This window comes from Ostrinia furnacalis, unplaced genomic scaffold, assembly GCF_004193835.3.
Source record: "Ostrinia furnacalis isolate ACB-3 unplaced genomic scaffold, ASM419383v2 OfSCF7454, whole genome shotgun sequence".
NCBI classification, from domain to species: Eukaryota; Metazoa; Arthropoda; class Insecta; order Lepidoptera; family Crambidae; genus Ostrinia; species Ostrinia furnacalis.
Window position 1 is genome coordinate 623,302 of NW_021137693.1, and position 13,450 is coordinate 636,751.

Below are 13,450 nucleotides of genomic sequence, written 5' to 3' on the forward strand. Positions count from 1 at the left end.
GTAGAAATAACGTCTTCTGGAGCAGTGGTAGAAGGCCTTATCTTTTTTATTACCACACGCCGTTTTGGTATATCTTGTACTTCTTCGTTATCTTCTTCATGTTCTTTCTCCTCTATGGCACTTTCTGATAGAGAAATGTCATCATTTTTCTCTTCTACGTCATCTTCGACTTCTTCTTCGTTAGTCAAAGTTTGTACAGTTGTGGACTGGCGTGAAGGGAATGGCAATTTGCGAGGCTGGATGAGAGGGGAACTGGTGGAAGATGGTCTACTTCTACCGAAAGGCAAACGAATAGGAGCCCTGGTTGTAGCTACTGGTTCATCATTATCTAAATTATCGTCACTGGTTGTAGACGTGGTACTACTTCTTGTGAAGGGACGGGGTTGGAACCTGGTGAAAGCTGGTCGTCTCTGAATTGGTGCCGCTTCAGTTGCCTCAGACAGTTCATTAGCCGGAGGCTGTGTGCTAATTGTAAACCTACTACGTCCCCTAGGCAAGATGTTAGGTCGCCTAACATCAACAGTCGCGGCAGAAACCTCACTATCTTCAACCTTATCAGCTGCCGTAGTCGATGTCCTACCACGGAATCGCCTTTCGGTTCTGGAAGCGGCGTTTTCTCTAGGCACAAATCTGGGAGCTTCAACTATTTCTTCATTTACTATTGGCGTCAACGACGAGGCTATCTCGTCCCGGGTCAACTGCGGTCTGAAGCTTCCTCGAGTGACTGGCGATGCTGCAGCAGGCTCTGAGTCTTCTGTTTGCGGGGTAACTCTGATCCTATTCCTTCTGAACTGGCTCGTTTCTACAGTCCTAACACCGTTGACTTCCCGACTGTCTGGAGTTGTTGATCTTATTTTACGGGACAATTCATCTGCTTCAACTGAGTCTGAAGATATTTCGTTTGGTCGAGACAGAGGTCGACGGCGCCTTACAAATGAATAGTTCCTAGTACTCACCTGTGTGGACGTGGATGGCGCTGGCGTGGTGGTGGTGGTTGAGGTGGAGCCTCGTCTGCGAAGAACTGTGCGCCGGGTTGGTGCGCTAGAGGGCGCTGAAGTCGTAGTAGTAGTAGGTCTTGAAGTCGTGGTCGTTGTAGTCGTAGCAGCTTCCGTAATCTCTTCATCGGCAGGAGAAGTTTCCAGTTCATCTTCAGCTGAACTGGGCGAGTTTAGTAGGGAAGATATTTGGACGGCAAGTATAGTGGTAGGTTCAGGACTGCTCGGTTCTTCGATGGTAGCTTCAGTAGTGGAGCGTACTCTCACGATTGACGTGTACTGAGGCTGAGTCGAGATTTCTCTTTCAAGCGCAGTGTTCTGAGTTTCTACCTCTTGCTGAGTATTCTCGTACCTGGAAAATAAATAGCGTTTTCTGTGAGTATAACTTTATTATAAGAAATATTTCTATTTAAAATTCACCAAAAACTTTACTTACTGTGCAGTGGTAGTTTCTTCTGTTGTCGGTCTTTGCCTTCTAATAGTGACATACTCAGGTACATTTTCTCGTCTCGCGCTCAGGATATCCAGTGTGTTTGGTGTCTCGGAAACCGAGACATAATTCTCTACTCGTTCAAACAGTGCGTTTCTGAAATGGATAGGTGATTAGTTAAAATTTACACTAACGTTTGTAGACATTTTAAGAATACTTGAGGCTTTGTATTCAAATTCGAGTCTTAGTTACCTTGAAGCAGTATCATCAGCGGTGTCGGAAGTTGATGTTGTTGTAGGCCTCGCTCGACGGATATTAACATATTGAAGCGGCTTCGCAGAAGTTTTCACATATATGTCTTCCTCCACTGTACGGGCTCGAGACAGCTGCTGTGGTGGCTCTTCGATTTCATCTTCGCTCTCGTCACTGTCCTCTTGAGGCTCTGGGGCTGCTGTTGTTGGTGGCCGCGACCGGTTGATTGTTGTATATCTGGACGATATAATAGTTTATATAAAATACTTACGAGTATTTGCTCACAACTGTTACACTACAAATGCTAAATAAATGTATTAGCTGAATGATGGATGGGAACAAATAACTTACTGTGGACGATCTTTTCTCAATAGCTTATCTTTGTCGGCTGTCGGTTCCAAACCAGCATTCTGAGGTCCTCTTCGGCTGTTTTGGGCTGTTCCAGAATCGGATATACTGTTGCTACCAAACCTGAAAAAAAATATTACTAAATTAGTAAAAACTTTTACAAGCGACATTTTACATAGCGTCATTTCATCTTAAAGTTCATCCATCGTGGATTTTATGTTCATGATCATATTAAAAATTAGCCTCGTTTCAAATTCGACTCTTCATCTGCTGGTTTCGTGTAATGAGGTTCAAATACCTATTAGGTGTATAAAATAGCTAAAGATACTCACTTGCTCTTGCCCCTCGTTCTCTCTAAGACTTTCTGGTAGAGCTTCTTGTTGAAGGAGGATGGCGTGGTGGTGATCGCACCGTCGGTACTGGCGGACGTCTCTCCGAAATGTAAGTGCTTCTCTAGTTGTTCCACTCCACCTGAGAAGAAATTATTGCTATGTAGAAATTAAATAGTTATAAAGTGATGGAATAATTTATGTGTAGGGATTAAATATGAACTGAATCCTACAGGTAATTTTATTACAGTAAAACTCGTTGCAGTGATATCCAAACTTCTATTGTTGACTTCATAAAAATTCGAAGCTTTTTGTTTACCCTGAATCGAGCATATCAAGGTCAAAAACATGATGGAAACTATTATTCCCATTGCCTTATCAAAGGTTAATGTTGATGGGAAAAGTTATGCTTTGTATCTAGCATAAGAGAATAAGGAATACTCACCAACTTTCTTAATCAAGTCAATCAACTCCTTGATAACCCTCGGGTCTTCAGCCTCAATGTCAGCGTTATCTTCTGCGACATCTTCTTCGTATTCTTCTTCACTCTGAAAATAAAGAATATTACATATTTTGCTTAAAAATGTCCAAAAATGAATAAGTTGCTTAGAAGGCTGGAGGAAGATGAAAGTTCCCTTCTTTTTAAACTAACAGAAAGGTATAGTGTTTTCATATTTTTTGCAACAGAAGCTTTACCGAAATGACAATTATTTTAAATTCTTATTTCTTGTCAGTTTCAAAGCTAAATGTTTCGTAAACTGTTTTCCTGATTTTGCTCAACTAATTAGCTTGACATTGGCGAAACAAGTGAGCTTCAAATTAACGCTATTAAAAAAGAAAAAAATGTTCCAATTACCTCAGGCTCAGGAGTAGTAGTGGTCGTGGTAGTAGTCCTGAACAGGAGCGAGTTCCTGGTACTAAGCTTGATGGGTTTCCTCGTGGTGGAGGGGGCGGCTGTGGTGGTGGTGGTGGACGGGGCCTTGGTGGCGGGTGCCTTGGTGGTGGCCGCTGGCTTCTTGCAGAGCACGTTGCGGGCGAAGTCGCACGAGTCGGCGGCCTTGTTGAAGAATAGACCTGGGACACAATTTAATTATTGAAATTGGGTTTTATAATGCCATTTGATAGCCAAAGACAGATTTTAGTATGGTACATACCACATGTGGTTAACTTGCCATTTGACAGCCAACGACGGAATATGGTGTGGTGTATGTGGTATAATGATAATAGTGGATTCTTTAGAAGGAATTGGTTACAGTTCTCCGTACAGGTATTTAAGTAACTAGGTAGGTACTTAGTAATATCATGATATTATTCATAAATTTCGAATTTAGTTGTTGTTAACTCCCTTTTCAGGACACAAATGCCCGTTTTCACCATCAATCCCTAACTTTTAAGTGACCCCTATGAAAACAAAATTCCTGTTATGTGTTAACATAGGGGTCGCTTAAAAATTAGGGATTGATGGTGAAAACGGGCAAAAGTCTCTTAACAGATCAATGTAATCCACTCGTATATTTAGTTGGCGAAAAGTTGACCCTATTCGAATATGCCATACAAAATCAATGTAATGGACGCATCGCGTTGTGAACGCTCATGTAAAAAGTATGTCAATTGACTAGTGTTTTGGTAGCTCATAGAAATGTAGGTACTGAAGTTATAATGGCATAAAATAAATGGTTTTCTTACCAGAAGGGCAAGTGAACTGATGGGCCACGATGCCTAGGTTCGAGGGTCCGGAGTCCAAACACCAGAAGTACTTCTTGCAGTCGCGCGGGTGTTGGAAGAAACCTTCGTCTGTGCACTTGAAGTCTGGAAAAAAATATATTTTTGTTAATTTGCTGAACATTATTAGTGTATTTTAGTATTAGATTTTGGTTATGTACCCTTTGGACCCATAATAAATATGAATCCGTAAAAATATAAATCTAGAAAATAAATTACTGATTTGTCGAATCTTGTCTCGACGAACTCGGATTTATCATAAAATACCGTATGCTCGTTGCGTCCTGTCCATAAAAAAAAACTAAAAAATTCTACGGCTTCCAGACCGTATTTTCACGGACTCGGATCGCATTTGAAACGAATTTAACTAGTGTGAAACAGCTCTTAGTTTTGGCTTTTAGGACCTCAAAAGTATTCGTACCTGCTCCAGGATCGGGCGTGGTGGGCGGCTCAGGGGTGGCGATGTTCCAGGTGGGTGTCGTGCTCACAACACTTGGTGAGGGCTTGCGTTTGCTGCTCTTGGTCCTGGAAACAAAAAATAATTAGTGTTTATTTAGAGCCTCAGCAACCGATAAAGAACTTAGGCATCATTATTGGTATAGAAGGATATTTTACAAAAAAGATAGTAACCTGTGTAAGCGCATCATATTGTCACAATGATAATAATAATATGTAGAGATTACACTTTATAAAAGCCTTTTCCTAGATGCAATTTGGTGCTACATTATGTAATTTGTTGCTAGGATAAGGCTTTTTTGTAAAGTGTATAAACACGTTGTGTACCTACCAAAATTTGTCTAAATTGATCCACTGATTGACTGAGGTAGTCGAAGATGGGTAAGAAATTTAGGTATTCAGATTTAGCAATTCAACGAAGCTAGTGCAGCAGTAAATCGTATCTGACAGAAAATCAGATTACGTGTTATTTCAACCAGCGAACGGCTGCTAAATTGTATCACCTTAATATTTCGTTCGTATTCATACGAGTATTATCAATATACCCGACTTTCCCCTACACCGACTATAGTCTGGTCTGCGAGCACGTAGAATTTTGTCCAATGACCTCAAGCTACCCATCCTTATCGCTCGCGCGTAATTATGTTGCTGTCGCGCTCGCACACTCACTGCGGGCGCCCGTCGCACAGTCGCGTCAGCAATATAATTACGCGCGAGCGATAAGAATGGGTAGGTCATTGGACAAAATTCTACGTGCTCACAGACCAGGCTTTATTATTGTCATAAGCAGTTTAGATACCTGGAAGAAGAAGGTCTGGCGGTGGTGGTGGTGGTGGTGCTGGTGACGCGAGGCCGGTTCCTCCTTCTGCTGCTGGCGCGAGTGACCGACTGCGGGCGGTCCGTCACGATGGAGTTGTCCGTCGCACTGTAAAAGATACCTTAATTAGTAAATATTGAGGTTCACCATCGTTTGTCGGTTACGTTTCAAGAGACGTCTACTGCTGGACCAAGGTAATCCTCAAGAATTTCCACAGCGAATTATCCTGCGTTGCCCATTTCTAGGTGTTTCCTCAACTTTCACGCCCGTATTTACAAACATTACTATGAGGTCTCACAGTGCGCGTGGACGCACAGGGTGACACACGAACCTATCACTTAGCTCTATTCAATGCTTCTACATTACGCATGCTCTTGATAACAATCTCACTCTCAGAGGAGTGTAGATGCAATTTATGGTGGAGCGAGCTTTCCCAGAAATTGTCTATTGTGCTAGGCTAGGCTCTAGGTCTGGTTCAGACACAGCGATAGTTGCGCGGTGCTGGGCTGGTTCTTAGAGGTTGGTTGATGTACAGTCGCGGAATGAAAAGGTTCGTCACCTTAGTGTCGGTTTTCGCTTGCACTAGGTACTGTAAGAGTCAAAGCTGCCAACATAACCGTGCAAGAAACAGTGCTGCTAACATTTAAATAAATATGACGTTTGCTAACGAATAAGGTTTTGCTTGTTTATTTTTCTATCCCATCAGTGCAATGTTACAAAATGTAGTTTTTTTTATTTAATAGATAATGGCAGGTTGAACCAACAAGAAGGTTTTAGTTTATCAATCATAATAATCTTCTTGACAAGTTAAATCGTCAAACAACTTTTATCTGAATAATTATGAACTTTACTGACGAACAGTTAAAGATTATTTTCTCCAACTCGAGATTATTCTGTAACATAGTTTCAAAAGGTAATATGTGCTCGTGATTCGTTGAAGGAATCAATTTGAAAACTGACGAACCTTTTCATTCCGTGACTGTACTACTTACCCAAGTTTAACAATGTACGCCTCCTTCGCAGCTTCGATGAGCGGGTAGGGCTTGTCGTGGCAGTTGCCGCGGAAATCGTCGTTGTCGATCGACCAGAACATAATACCTGTGAAAGACATAAAATATGTTAATAAGGATAGGTAGTAAAAATATACGCATATTAGCTAAATTAAGTGAAATAAATGGGACAGATTTTAGCAATAACTTGCAAAACGTCAACATTGCTGTTTTAAACACTTTTGACAGATATCCTGTACAAAAATCCTCCTCATTCGATTCATCCTTTTAGGCTTTTTAAATACTTTTTTCTATTGGCTTTATACATCACAACATCTGAACGTTTTTGTGTACAAAAAGATGATGAGAAACAAATGTATTTAATTAAGGTGTGAGAACTCCTAGTAGTATGACTAACGTAAGACAGATTGAAATCTTACCTCCAAGTCCATTCTCAGCGACATACTCGGCCTTCTTCTTCACAATATCGATGTCATCATAGCCGACCCACTGGTTGCCCTTGTAGGCCACGGGGCCCATGGCTTTGGGGTTCGGGTGCATCACAGTCCAGTCCTCCTCCTCTTCATCCGAATATTCCTCAGATTCCTCGTCAGATGTGCTCCGCTTTTTGTTCGGTTTAGACTTGAGGGCTTCGCAGATCTGTAAAACCAGTGTAAACAGGTAACCTTGTTAGTCAGTTCTAGATGGAATTTAACACAACAAATGCAGATAATGTTATCACAAAAATTTCACATTGCGATTTGCTAGGACGTTTTGACGGACGGGTACTAGTTAAATTAGTAAAAACAGTTGTAACATATTTCAAAGTATCCTAAATCCAGAAATCCTTGGCACCTTTTTTTTTCATAATATTCATCTTGTTGATGCTAGCACTAAGGATTCCCACTTGCAAATGGAAATACAACGTGCTACTTCTTATGTTTAGAATAGAATAGAATTTTATTTATTGATATAATTTCTGTGTACAGTTTGCAAGTTTAGTGTATTTTATAGGCATACAATTCTCTAATTCTTATTACTTCAAGGTACGTGAAATCTTTTTGGGCAAACTTTTCGGATTAAACTATCAAGAGTCATCCTATTCATTATAAATTAACTCACCTCGTAATAAGCCAAGTATCCCTTCTCCCTAGTGGCGTCTCCTTGCTCTCCCGGGCCGTCAGCGGGCGCTCCAATCTCCACAGCATCAGGGTTGAATAGCGTGTACGACCGTCCATAAGTCGGGATGCCAAGCACCAACTTGTCGCGGTCCGCTCCGTTCTCGAGGTAGAATTTGATTGTGTAGTCCTGAAATTAGAGAATAGTGGTTTAGGAAAAGTGTTTTTGTATTTCGTGGACTGAAATTATTTATTTATGAGTTTGAATACCTTACACAAAAGACAATGTGATTATTCCCACGTTTGCGTTGCTACAATAATTCTTAGGACAGTAGGTCCTTAGAAAACGGGACCGCTAGGTAATAAACATTCGAAGTACTTAATATTTGAAGTCACGTATCAAATAGTAGCAGAAAGATATTGGTTATAGTTTTAAACGTTCATGGTCATTAATATTAGAATAATTATTATTAACGGGATTGCTAACATGTACCTTATTTACGAGCCTCCGATATTTCGGCACTGTTGCAAGCGCCTTGATCACGGAATAACTGAAGATCTAACGGGTGAGATGTTATTTTCAGATATATCGGTCTACCCTCTTTCGCAGTCTTTTATTACGATCACGTCTGGTACCACTGTTCACCAACTCACTATTTTCTCGCAACTGTTCTCGACACACTCACACAACACTAACTATGGTAGCAATCCCGTTAGTAATAGTAATTATTCTAAAAATATTGAATTTGGGTATTTTCTAAACATTTAATACCGCTATTGGTCCAGGGGTACTGATGCTTACATTCAATTTCTAAAATAAGGTGCTTAAAAAGTAAGGTGCGGCATTGGCCCTTATTTTCTTCTTTAAGAAATTCAGACTACTCGCATTGCATTTCACTCGTATTTACAGTGTACTAGCGGCCGCCTGCGACTTCGTACGCGTGGATTCCGTTTTACTTCCTTTAAGTTTAATTTTGCAAAATCCCGTCTTAGTGAGCGCCTATGTTCTAAAAGAAACCCCCATGCAAAATTTGGGACTCCTAGCACTTGTAGTTTCCGAGATTTCGTGATGAGTGAGCGAGTCAGTCAGTCAGTGACCTAGGTAGATAGATACTCACGATGTTAAGCTCGTTATCAACGCTGTACTCATTGGGCTCCTCGAGCGGGTAGAGCGGCGCGTGGTGGTTGACTGCCGGTTCAAAGGCCGAGTGGTAGTCGTACGTCAGCAGGTTCATCCAGTCCAGGTATCTGAGGAGAAAGAGAGGAATTCCTTAATTTATGGCTCAGTATAGAGCAGTGTTTTTCAACATTTTTCATGACACGACCCCCCTAGTATGAAAAAATATTTTGCGACCCCCCGACCGTTCGCTTTTTTTTCGTGCGTTTTTAAGGTTTCATGGATGTTGTAGGAACCGAATTTTTCAATCCCTACAACATTTATGCATTTACATAATTAGTTTTCTTATAAATTTATCTTTAAAACTTTACTGAGGTAGTTTTTACGACCTCTCGCGACCCCCCTATAGGGGCTTCGCAAACCCCCAGGGGGTCGCGACCCACAAGTTGAAAAACACTGGTATAGAGTATAGATCCTGTCCACGAAGATGCGCCCCACCAATTTGTGGTCGAGGGAAGCGTGTGGCGCGGGGAGTTTGATCCGAGCAATCCGAGCGTCATTATTGTAGGCGTGTACCGATTACACTGAAACATTAGCGGAAGAATGGTGGGGCGCGTCTTCGTGGATGACACGGTCTGTAGCAGGAGGAAGAAAATATTTAAAAATTCAATCCAGCGACTTCGCCCGTGGACCAAGCTGAAGTTACATATAAAAATGGTTTTCGTTCAATAGCAGTTGTTTTGTTCTTTCTACCTGCGCTAAGCTAAGGAACTTGCATGAGTTTTTAAGAAATATGGCCTATCTTGATAAATCAATAAAAAAGATTCCTAGACAAGCCCTGTCCCATCTCTATCTTAGATAGAAAGTCCCCTTTGTAAGTTTATTATTTCACACAATTTTATACCACGCCTTAGATTCTAAAATTATCAAATCAAATAGTTTATTCAGTACATAGACTCTTTCCAATAGGCCTAAGATGCGCGCAGCGATAAGCGGTTATCACGCCACTTTATCGATTTTGCCCATACATTTTGACGTCAATAAAAGTTATCACGGCGCGCATCTTAGGCCTACAGGTCACTTAGTTATACACGTCTCAAATAGTTATAGCTTGCCCTAACACCACTTCGGGACAACATATGGGTTGGTGCTGAGTTTCTATTTATTTATCTATGCCATATATTTGGTACATAAGGCGTACTTAATGCCATTGGCCATTCTCTGCCAGTTAACCAATTAGATTCTACACTACAATATTCGTAAAAATTGGTTATGTAACACTAAAAACGTTACATACAGATTTTTACCTTCATATTTATTTAATTAAAAATTTAACATGTAGAGGAAAGTTGGAGTTTCATACTTTCCTCATATAAGTTATAATGAAAATGAAAATACGGGCATAGAATGGGAGAGAGTGGTAAAACTAAGTAGCATAATTAAAGTGTTTTATTACTTCATTATTTTATTATTACACTAAAAATACTTAAATCTGTCGTATATCAACAACTTTTTATTATTAAGTCACGTATAATAGTTTTTATAAATATTAATGGTATCTTTACACAGATTAGCATATATTTTCGCTTCGTAACATCGTTATTCGTTATATAATATGAAAAGAATCCGCTTCGAGCCTACGTCCATATTTATTTGATGTTCGCGAAACATATTATTTTAATGTTACTGTATTTTAATAATGTAGGAAGATCCGCGTGGGTTGATATTTGCATTTAGCGTATCGTTTGTGTATAATTTGTTATTTTTAACAAGCAGTGGACCAAGGAACAGTAGACATAATGTATTCTGTGGCAAAGGTCAAGGAGTGAGGCTAATAATCCGGTATAGTGTTTAAACAGGTTTTTTTATCTACGCATCTGTAGATAGAGAGCGGAGTGTCCATTAGAAGTCCTGGGTATTTCCAAGTAAATTATAAAGTCAGTTTGAGTAATACCTAATGTTTCCCGTCGATTCTTTAGGGCACTAAGCAATCTTTTAGCCAATATACCTAATTGAAAAGACATGTCTGTAACATTAGGCGGTTCGTAAAAGCTCAGTTCGTACCTAACCTCAGCGTTCAGAACCTGTTTGATTAAAGAAAATTGAATAGTATCGAATTGACAAACATTTGAACAAACATTTACTGGTTACATAATTCGGTATGGTTTGTATACTTATAAATTACAATGTGTGTGTATTCTTTAAAGAATATGGTTCATGGTGCAACCACAAAAGTGAACATGTTATTTAAACATCACAATAATGTGTCGACTCGCGAGTTTAACCACAACATTATCTCGTCAAGAAGATAATTATGAAATGCGCGATTATCATATTGCGCAAGAGTGGCTAGAACAAAGAGGTTCCGAAATGATCGCAAACAGAGCGGATAAGCAGATTGAAACATTTGCATTGTTTAGTACTCGTAGGGTGACCATGCTGCACGGATAAATATGATAAGTAGGACTATTAGCAGGTGTGTAACTATTTACGAAGTGACCATGGAGCGCGAAATATTTATGGATTATCCAGTAAGTAGTTAGTAAGCAATTGCTTAATACACAACCTGCTGTTTTATTCTTAGCATCAATGCAATGACAGTCATTTGAAGCTTACTAATGCCGCTAAAACCCTGTTATCAGAGCAGTAAAAAAAACTAAAAGTTGTAGCTTTAAGTCCTACTAAGAACAACTCTCCAATGGCCTCTGGTGATAGACATAGAGAGGGTTGCTTGTGCTTCTGCAATGGAGACTATATTATGATGAGATAAGGATGAGATACAACGCGATGTGATAGATATACGATATAATGATTTTAAGCTATGTAAGGTATTTTGAACGTAGGTGGAACTAGTTGAACTGGTTATGTAGTTAGACAAATTAATACTTAAGTGTGACCTAATAAATAAAGAATTTGATGTAAGGTTGATATAGGAAATTAATAACTACTAAGGCCCAGTTTTAAAATTCGTAGTTAAAATAACCTATAGTCAAATTTGACAGATGTCAAAAATGACAAGTGGTTAAATAACAGAAAAAAAATTTTTGGAACAATGGTTAGCTAGACTTTTCGTATATATTTTAACTATTAGTTTACGTTTTGTTAATATTTAACCATTAATAGCAAAATTTAACAATTAGTTATTTTAACTATGAATCAAAAAACTGGGCATAAGCAAAAATAAAAAAACAATAAATAAGTGACTTGTTCTAAAATGTGTTCAGTTTCTAGGCTGCATTGTAACAGCCTACCTTATATATATAGATTATAGCCTGCAGGGAACTAGCCTAGTCAGTAGCAATATTTTAGCCTATGCAGTCATTGTGTATTCAGTGCAATGGGCTAACGTCCGCCATTGTCTCACATGTAAATGAGCCGATTGTTTACGAAAGGGCCGTAAAATCCGCAAGTGAACTTAGCATTTTAATTTATTGCAAAATCGTATGCTCATTTAATTCATTTACCTTGAATAAAACACATTTAAAATAGAAATTAGAGGTTGTTTGTGTGTTTCTGCAAACTAATTTGCATGGACACCCTTATTTGTAGAACTAAACCTTTGTTGAATAGAATATTAATATATGAGCTTCGGTTTCTGCGATTCTAATTGATTATTTTTATAATTGATGACTTGAGTTGAAAATTAGACTGTCTAGGCCTGTTTCTAGGCACTACTTGAACTCCATATATTTTATTAGTAAATAGGTAGGTAAGTAGGTATGTCATTGGAATTTTCTTTAAAGATATATTTTATTATACCTGACTGAAAATCACAAAAGAGCATAAAAATCCCACTAAAACCTTGATATGTGGCCACTGTAGCTTCAGCAGCAGCATCGTGAATTATGTTTGTTAAAACTATGTTATTATCTCACAACGAGCAGTCAGTTTGTGAAAGAGATTTTAATTAGAAGATTAGAAGAAGAAATCAAGATTTTTAAACCAAAATATTTTAACGTCACAGGGTCTATTGTATCTTTTAGGACGGCGCCACACATTGGGCATTTGGCTCCAGTATAAATATCGGTTTTTGGACATAAACGTAAACGGTTTTTGGACATAAACGTAAGGCCACTAACCGTTCTTCACAACGATTTATTGAATCCAAGACTAATAGACCTAGTGGTAATATACATGTGTGGCGCCGGCTTAAAATAGGTTATTATGTCTGATGCTTCAATTGTTTTTTTAAACATTATTTGTAGTAAATTTTACGAGAAGATTAGCACAAGATGCACCGCGTCTAGATAGCGTGGCGTGCGCGAGTGAGGCGTGCAATGCGCGTGCGCGCTATTTAGGTCATCGCGCCACTGTTTCACTACTACCGCGGTTTGGAGCACATACCATTATACAATATTGCTGGGATTATAACACTATGATGGATGGTAGGTTTCTCTTTTAAATAACAATTTAATTAATAGCAATGCGAAAGTTAAGATCGATGGATTTTTTTATTCCTTCAGGCAAAAACTACTGGACGAATTTTGATGGAAAGTAATTTATTGCTTTTTTAACAAAAGCATGTTAGGTGCATCGAAATATTTGGACGAAATCGTTAGCAGAAAGAAGATAATTAGTTATATTGATAAAATTGACCTAATGGTCAAATTGCAGCTCGTAATTTGACGTCGGTTATATGAAATATCTTTACTCCTGAGTATCGCGTCACTTTTACAGAAGTTTCATAAAATTATAGAGGTTCTGTAAACATCAAGTGTATCATGAAAAGTTCTGAAAATATCATGTTTGTAAGCGAAATCCATTGTAAAGGAATCGATATCACTATAGATAGAGTTCCTAGAACTCGTTGAAGTAATTTATTCAAATACAATATGCCAACTAGAGCGCATTAATACTAGACTATTATTAAGCAGTGT

General features: G+C 39.0%; 1 protein-coding gene across 1 annotated transcript in view; it reads right to left on the bottom strand.

The window, feature by feature from the left end:
- The window catches only part of Cht6 (Chitinase 6), an 83,248-nt gene that overhangs the window by 58,390 nt on the left and 11,408 nt on the right, over nucleotides 1-13,450 (bottom strand). Inside the window, exons 5-18 of the mRNA XM_028320846.1 lie at nucleotides 8,575-8,704; nucleotides 7,461-7,646; nucleotides 6,779-6,998; nucleotides 6,342-6,447; nucleotides 5,332-5,457; nucleotides 4,498-4,601; nucleotides 4,041-4,163; nucleotides 3,211-3,428; nucleotides 2,800-2,902; nucleotides 2,358-2,496; nucleotides 2,029-2,148; nucleotides 1,678-1,914; nucleotides 1,432-1,581; nucleotides 957-1,347 (exon numbers count right to left, since the gene is read on the bottom strand). Coding sequence (XP_028176647.1) covers nucleotides 957-1,347; nucleotides 1,432-1,581; nucleotides 1,678-1,914; nucleotides 2,029-2,148; nucleotides 2,358-2,496; nucleotides 2,800-2,902; nucleotides 3,211-3,428; nucleotides 4,041-4,163; nucleotides 4,498-4,601; nucleotides 5,332-5,457; nucleotides 6,342-6,447; nucleotides 6,779-6,998; nucleotides 7,461-7,646; nucleotides 8,575-8,704 — 2,353 coding nt within the window. The remainder of the gene's footprint in view (nucleotides 1-956; nucleotides 1,348-1,431; nucleotides 1,582-1,677; nucleotides 1,915-2,028; nucleotides 2,149-2,357; nucleotides 2,497-2,799; nucleotides 2,903-3,210; nucleotides 3,429-4,040; nucleotides 4,164-4,497; nucleotides 4,602-5,331; nucleotides 5,458-6,341; nucleotides 6,448-6,778; nucleotides 6,999-7,460; nucleotides 7,647-8,574; nucleotides 8,705-13,450) is intronic.